The sequence below is a fragment of the Sorex fumeus genome, unplaced genomic scaffold (genome assembly GCF_029834395.1).
Source record: "Sorex fumeus unplaced genomic scaffold, SorFum_2.1 ptg000020l, whole genome shotgun sequence".
NCBI lineage: Eukaryota > Metazoa > Chordata > Mammalia > Eulipotyphla > Soricidae > Sorex > Sorex fumeus.
The window spans coordinates 13035837-13044313 of record NW_026606077.1 but is presented as its reverse complement, the minus strand read 5'-3'; the positions used below and the strand labels follow the sequence as shown (position 1 = coordinate 13044313).

General features: G+C 40.2%; 1 protein-coding gene across 1 annotated transcript; it reads right to left on the bottom strand.

Moving 5' to 3' along the window:
- Positions 1 to 7944: 7944 nt before the first annotated feature.
- Positions 7945 to 8256, bottom strand: LOC130022623 (60S ribosomal protein L27-like; the record flags this gene model as incomplete). Its single annotated transcript, XM_056113390.1, has 1 exon — positions 7945 to 8256. A coding segment is annotated over exon 1 (303 nt), but the record flags the coding sequence as incomplete, so codon positions are not given.
- Positions 8257 to 8477: the final 221 nt, after the last annotated feature.

The window sequence follows — 8477 nt, the reverse complement described above, 5'->3', positions numbered from 1 at the left end:
ATGTCTTCTGGGTTAGCCTCTTCAATAATAAAGTTTGTTGGGCTTTTACGTTGCTTTACCATTGTGACAAGTGTGGTTTAGTCCACGTTTACTGTTACTATTCTGCTTTATATGTAGTGTGAGTTGAGATAGGCTTATGAGTTATTGGCTATTGTGTTTCTAGTGGCTGAGCTGATTGGAAGGAGGAGAGGGGTCCCCTTCAGCTTTGTTGCTGAGCCGTGGCGCTCAGTTCCCGTCCCACGCAGATCAACATTTTATTTCTTTTAATTGCCAAATAACATTCCTTGATACAATGAATCACTTTTGCTTTTCCATCATCAGTCACAGGATATTTGTGAGTACTTATTGTTTAACAAGGTCACAAGGATCTATCTCTAAGAGTTATTTTTTCTGAGCTTTAGTATTATCTTTACATTTTTGTAAATGGTATAACATAAAGATCCAACTTCATTCCTTTACATGTGGACATCCTGATATTCCAGATCATTTGTTGAAAACACCATTCTCTCCCACATTGAATTGCTATGACATCTTTGTCAAAAGTAATTGAATATAAATGTGAAGGCTCACTTCTGAACTCTCAGCTTTATCCATTGATCTATATGCATGTTGTCATACTAATAATACATGTTCTTGATTACAGTGAATTGTTAGTACCTTAAAATTAGGAAATATGAGTCCTCCAACTTTGTTCTTCATTTTAAAGTCTTATTTATTATGAGTTCATTGTGTTACCATATGAATTTTAAGATCAGTTTGTCAATTTCTGGAGAGGAAATAAGCTAAAACTTTTACAGAAATTGTGTTTAATCTCTACGTCACCTTGAGAATGCTGTTTTTGTGGTTCTAACATAGAAGTCCATCCTCTTATTTGGATTTCCTTTAATTTTTTAACAATGTTATCTAATTTAGAGCGTTTTCCTTGCATGCAGCAAACCTTGCCAACCCAGGTTCGATTCCTTCAATTCCTCCACCCTTCTTGGAGAGCCCAGGAAGCTACCAAGAGTACCTCGCCCACATGGCAAAGTCTGGGAAGCTCCTCCTGACATATTCAATATGCCAAACACAATAACAAGTGTCACAATGGAGACATTACTGGGCCTACTTGAGCAAATCGATGACAATGGGAGAACAGTGACAATGACATAATACTTGGCCTTATTTGGTTCAATTTATTTCCAAATAAGTTTATTCATTTTGTTGTTAAGTTTTCTTAATTTATTATTGGTTTTCTTAATTTCATTTTGAGATTTCTCATTGCTGATATATGTAACTTAATTGATTTGTGTATTTCTCTTGTAGTCCGTGATCTTACTAAACTGGTCTACCAGTTCTACTGGGCTTGTTTTGGTTTTTTTTCTTTGTGGGGGAGGGGGCAACACCCAGCAGTTCTCAGGTGTTACTCCTGGCTCTACACTCAAAAATTACTTGTTGTGGTGCTCTGGGGACCATGTGGGATTCCAGAGAGAGAACTCTGGTCATCCACATGTGAGACAGGCGCCCTACTTGCTATACTATCACTCCAGATCCTCTAATAGGCTTTTGTTTTAAAGTTTCTCTTTTTTGAATCACCGTGAGAACAGTTACAAAGCTTTCAGGTTTAAGTCTCAGTCATACAATGATCAAACACCCATCGCTTCACCAGTGCACATTTTCCACCACCAAGAATCTCAGTATACCCCCATCCCATCCCTCCCCCTACCTGTGTGACAGATTATTTCCACTTTTCTCTCTCTCTCTCTCTCTCTCTCTCTCTCTCTCTCTCTCTGTCTCTCTCTCTCCTTTGATTACATTAAATATTTCAACAAAAGACCCACCATTATTATTTGGAATTTTCCCCCAACTATCAGACCTGCTGAAAAGGCATCATTAGATAATTTGTTTTCTATTGCTGATTATGAAGAGCACATGATGTTGCACAGCCACAATAGCAGCCGTGTGATTTTGGAATTCTGCTATTTTAATAATTAAGTCTGGAGGAATTTCTGCCAAAAGCCACTGGGTTCCAAGATTCATTTGTGTGCCTCTGGGATCATTGCCATTAAGGAGCTCAAAAAGCAGCCGAGGAGCCATTTGTGGGTGGCAATTCGGGGTCTCACCAGGGCCGGGGAGAAGGGCCGGTTCATCCCCCATCCCGTGAGGACCCACGTGTCTTGTCACTGCAGGCACGTACCTGATTGTCCAATAGGCTCTGAACGATGGCTACCACCATGCCACCAGGGGGAATAGGTGGAAGGGACGACATCTTTTCCCACCCGGGGTGGGGCGGCACTGTAGCTTAATGTAAAGTCCAAACACATTTCTGTAATAGGCTTTTTTATTGTTTAAATTTTTCTAACAAAAATCTTTACAGACTGTACTCCTTTACTCCTTTTCTTTCTTTTCTTGCCTAACTGTCCTAACAGTAGACTTCATGTCTTTCCTATCTTAGAAGAAAAGCATTCAGTCTTTCCCATCAAATATGATTTCCCTAGGTTGGTGCATGAAGCTCCTTTCTTTTTATAGCTGTCATAGTAAGTTGCAAATTTAGTGGCTTAAAACAATAGAAATATATTCCCTCATAACTGTGGAGGTCAAACATCATAAGCATTATGTCACAGGGGATTAACCCTCTCAAGACTATAGATAATCCTCTTGCCTATTTCTGTTTTCGATGTCTCCTACATTCCTTGGCTAGTTTGAAATGGCTAAGAATAAAATCACAACTGATCAGAACATAGAAGACATAGAAAAAGCAGTACTAATGGGGACACTTAGCAGTATTAAGGCTTATATCAAAAAGAAACAAAAAACTCAAATCAATGACCTAACTACACAGCTTGAGGAACTAGAAAACACAATAACAAAGTAATTGAAATAAAATAAAACAAAAAAAGCTAGAGCAGGAAAAAAAGGTAGAAAAATCAAGAAAATAATGCAAAGGGTTAAGAAAGAAATAAGGAACTTGTTTTTGAAAGAACAAACAAGCTTGACAAATCCTTGGCTAGGGAAAAAAACCATTTTTTCCCTATTCAAGGAAAAAAAGAAAAAAAAACAAATTAATCATGTCAGAGTTGAAAGGGGAGAAATTAAAACAGAAACCTCAGAAACACAAAATATCATAAGAGGGTTATTATCAGCAACTCTGTGCACTAAGCAAAAGAACCTAAACAAATGGATGAAGTTTGCAATTTATAGTTTCTCCCAAGATTGAGTCAAAAGGAAGTCGAAAACTGAACAGAAGCATCATCAGTAATGAAAGTGAAACCATTATTCAAAATCTGAGAGTAAAAGCCCTCATCCAGACAGGTTCACTCGTGAGTTCTACCAAAACTTTAAAGAAGAACAGTTAGTTTTCCATATTAACTAGAACTCCTTTAAAATATCAAATAAACAATAAGCCTCCTAAATGCTTCAAAGAAGCCAACATTACCCTAATACCAAAAGCAGACAGAAATACTAATAAAAAAGAAAATAACAGATCCAGTACCAGAGAACTTGAACAAAAGGGAAGGCACTTGCCTTGCTGGCAGCTGCAGTGGCTCCAATATGGTCTGAACCCTTAGCACCACACAGGGCCCCCGGGGCATTGCTAGGGGTAGCTCCTAAGCAGAGAGCCAAGAATAGCCCCCAGGCACAACCAGGAGTTCCCAAGAAAATAAAATAAAAATTGATATCAATATCCCCAATAAGTATCAACACAAAGATCCTCAACAAAATCTTAACAAACTGAATCCAACAACATATCAAAAGGATCATACACCATGATCAACTGGGTTTCATCCAGGAGTGCAAGTATGGTTCTATATAAGCAAATAACTTGATCATTCGATCATTTGACATCCTGTTACTCATCGATTTGCTTGAGCAGGTGCCATTCATGTCTCCATTTGTCCCTGTCACGGGCTAGCGTAGCCCAATTGTGTCTGCTCGCTCCGGGAACACGAAGAGCCTCAAACCTATCATTCAGGGTCTTGACAAAGAAGTCTGACCATCTCATAGGTGGGCGGACACATGATCTTTTGACATCCCATGGAATCCAGTCAGTAACGGCTCTAGTCCAGCAGTCATCTCCAAATTGCATTATGTGTCCAGCCCATGTGATTTTCGACGCCTTGGCAAACGAGACAGAGTGCCTGATTCTTGATCGTTGACGGAGATCAAACTCTGGATTCTTTCTCTCACCTGAGTGAAGCATGATACTCCAAGCATAGCTCTTTGGATTCCTCTTTGGGAGACCCAAATAGCATTCTCATCCTTTTTCCGTAAGTCCCAGGTCTCTGAGGCGTATGTTAGTGCAAGAAGAATGGTGGAATCAAAGAGATGTGCCCAGAGTCGGAGGTTCTTCATTCTCTTAGCTATTTCTTCGGTGCTCTTGAAGGTGTTCCAAACTGCTCTCTTCCTCCTGCACAATGACTAGGTGCCAGGTCATTCATCATGTTGATTTCTCGACCTAGGTACACATATTGCATTCAGAGATGTTTATTCCATTGAGAGTGAATGGAACATTAGGAACAAGTCCGTTTCTCATAAACATTATCTTCGTGGGATTCAGCTGCAGTCCAACCTTTTCACACTCAGTCGAAGTCGGCCAGCATTTGTGCTGCTTGGCTAATGTTTGGTACTATTAGAAAAATGTCATCAGCGAAGTGGAGGTGGTGTAGTTGCCAACCATCTATCTTCACTCGCATTTCTTCCCATTCCAGTCATTGCATGACGTTCTCGAGGGTGGCACTGAAGAGTTTCGGTGAAATTGTATTACCCTGCCAAATCTCTCTCTTGACGTCGATGATCACTTCCTTGTAGAATGGTGAGATCCTGGTAGTGAATCCATAATACAGCTCATGGAGGATCCTGATGTATTGAGTTTGAATGCCCTGTTTGGCGAGGGCTTCGATGACTGCTTCAGTCTCAACAGAAGACCTTCTTTAAATCAATGAATGTTAGAACAGCATCTTGAACTCCCAAGAAACATCAATGAGCTTGGTTACTGTGTGGATATGGTCAATCATGCTGAATCCTTTTAAGAACCCGGCTTGCTCGCATGGTTGTCCTTCATCTAGTGTTCTGCCAATCCTATAAGCCGAGAGAGAGAGAGATGGCCACAAAAAGATGCCTGTCTTCGAAAACTCTCGAGCTCATTCACCAGCGTGGCTTGGCTCGAGCCTCAGGCAACTGCAAGCAAACATCCAAGCTCGCAAAGCAGTGCAAAGAGATAAAGGAAGACCTCAAAGAGAGAAGAGCAGCAGTGCTGGCCAATGCAGCAGAACCTGGGAAAAGCATTTGCCTGTCATTTGCCAATTACAAGACCAAGATGACTGCTCTCCAATGTCCTGATGGATCTATCACATCTTCCAGAAGGACAATGGAGAAGATTATCCATGACGTCTACTCGGATCTCTTTGATAACCACATCCATCTGCCTACATACCAAATTCTGCAGGATGGATATGTTGTTCCCAACATTCTCCCTTCCAAAATCTGACATGCCATTTCATCGGTAAAGAAGCGAACAGCACCCGGTCCAGACAAGGTCAGACCCAAACACCTGAAGAACCTGCCATCAGTACTCATCAATACACTTTCTCGGCTCTTCACACACTACCTGTCTGAATGCAAGATTCCGTCCCAATGGAAAACCAGCAGGACTGTTCTACTGTACAAGAAGGGAGACATCCACGACTTGGGCAACTATTGCCCAATCTGCCTGCTGTCTGTCATCTACAAGCTGTTCGTTCGAGTCAGAAACAAAAGGAAAGATAAAGATCATCTGATCATACCAACTGATATAAAGAAAGATGTTGACAAGATTCAATATTCATTTATGGTATAAAAAGTCCTAAAAGTTTGGGGCCGTAGCGATAGCACAGTGGGTAGGGCATTTGCCTTGCAAGTGGCAGACCTGGGTTTGATTCCCAGCATCCCAAATGGTCCCCCAAGCACCACCAGGAGTAATTCCTGAGTGCAAAGCCAGGAGTAACCCCTGAGCATGCTAGGTGTGATCCAAAAAAGAAAAAAAGTCGTAAAATTTTAAAAATATGGATAGACATAAAGTACTTCAAGACAGTGATAGCCATCTACAACAAACCCATTGCTAATATATTCAACAGAAAAAAATGAAAAGCTTTGTCCCTGGGATCAGGCAAAAGGCAAAAATATCCTCTTTCTCCACTTTTATTCAATATAGTTTTTGAAGTCCTTGCCATAGCAATGAAGGCAAGAGAACAAAATCAAAGGAATCCAACTTGGGAATGAAGTTAAACTATCACTGTTTGCAGATGAAAAGATAATATACATACTAAACTCTAAAGACTCCACCCAAAAAAAACCTTAGAAATCTTAAAATAAACCAAAATAGCAAATTTGCAGACTACAAAATTAACATAAAAATATGTGGCAGTTCTGTATGAAATTAATGAATTAAAGAAATCTAAAAATAGAAACTCCATTTAAAATAGTGTCAGAAAACACCAAATACCAGGGATCAATTTAGCAAAGGATGTAAAGACATTATTTCTCAGAGAAAACTGCAAGTTACTATTGAAAGAAATAAAAGAGTAACAAGAAGTGGAAAACTACTCCATGTTCATGGACTGAACAAATAAACTTTGCCAAAATAACCATCCTAGTCAAAGCAGTCAATGAAATCCCATTAAAATTCCAATGACATTCATTAAGGTCTTAGAACAAACTCTACTAAAATTTTTATGGAATCATAAAACCTCTAAATAATCAGAGCAGTTCTAAGGGGGAAATGTCTATGGGAAGTATTGTATTTCCTGACTTCGAATCGCACTATAAAGTGAGGGCAACCAAAACTGCGTGGTATGCGAATAAAGGTAAGACTTTTAGGCAACCGGAACAGAATTGAGAGCCCTGAGATAACCCCCCATATTTTTGGACAGTTATTCTATAATAAGGGATTCAGGGTCATGAAGTGGAGCAAAAAAAGTATGTTCAACAGTGGTTCTGGGAAAACTGGATATCCACTTGTAAAAAAATAAAAATAATCTGGAACCATATCTCACTATTCATAAAAGTATTCAGCCTGGTTCAGCCCCTATGGAAAGCAGTCTAGAAATTTCTCCAGAGTAAGAACAGAGCTTCCATAAGACCAGGAGACACAGCTTCTTGGAAGCTACCCCCAAATACAAAACATTATTTCAAAATAATATATGTACATCTATGTTCATTACAGTTCTTTGTACAACAGCCAGGTTATGAACAGTCCAAATGTTGAAAAGTGGACGAATGGACCAAGAAGCTATGACATACATATGTACATACACAATGGAAAACTATGCAACAGCAAGAAAAGATGAAGGCAAGCAGTTCACAGCAATGTGGATGGAACTGGAAGGTATGTATTGAGCAAAATAAGAGGGATAAGGACAAATACCTGATGTTCTCAGGCATATCTGTGGAATAGAGAGACACAAAATAAGGCAACAGCCAATACTGAACAATGGCAAACCCTTGGACTAGAATGCAAAACCAACCTCCAAATAGTTGGGGAAGAGGAAGACCATACCAGCAATGACATAGGAGCAGTCATAGAAGCCAGTGGTGGGTTCTGGCGGGGGGGGGGGGGGGGCTGTATAATTCTGTATATCAATACTTTACATTTTGTTTATTTTTTTTGTTTTGATTTGATTTTTTAATGATTGAAACAATATTTAAAACTGCAGCTTCTGGAAGAAACATTTGTTCTTACCAGTCTTGTATCTCTCCTCAAACTTGACCTTAGCCTCTCTCTTTGCTTTTAAGAGCTGGATCTTGGGGCTGGAGTGATAGCACAGCGGGTAGGGCATTTGCCTTGCATGCGGACGACCCAGGTTAGATTCCCAGAATCCCATATGGTACCCTGAGCACCTCCAGGGATAATTCCTGAGTGCAGAGCCAGGAGTGACCCCTGTGCATCGCCGGGTGTGACCCTAAAAGCAAAATAATAATAATAATAATAAGAGCTGGGTCTCTGAAGACATCCTTATTGAGGATGGTTTTGTCCAAGGGGATGTCCATGGAGTACCCTGTGGGCATGAGGTGATTATAGTTATAAGCTTTCACAAAAGACTTGATCTTGGACCTTTTGGCGATTTTCTTCTTGCCCATGGCAGCTGTCACTTTGCGGGGGGTAGCGGTCAATCCCAGCACCAGGGCATGGCTGTAGGGGTGGTCTGAGGTGCCATCATCAATGTTCTTCATGATGAGCACTTTGTGTCCCGAGTAGCGGCCAGCCAGGACCAGCACCACCTTCTCAGGTTTCATGAACTTGCCCACTTCAACAGCAACCACTCGGGTCTACCAATACTGTACATTTTAACCAGTAGTGTAACTACCTAAACTGTAATAAACTTTTTAATAATCAAAAAAAGAAAATATTTAAGTTAATAAAAGGGGTGGAAGTCAGTTGTCGAAAAAAATCGCCCATCTCCTAGATTTTTTTTTTGCATTTTTTGGTCACACCAGGCAATGCACAGGAGTTATTCCTGGTTCAT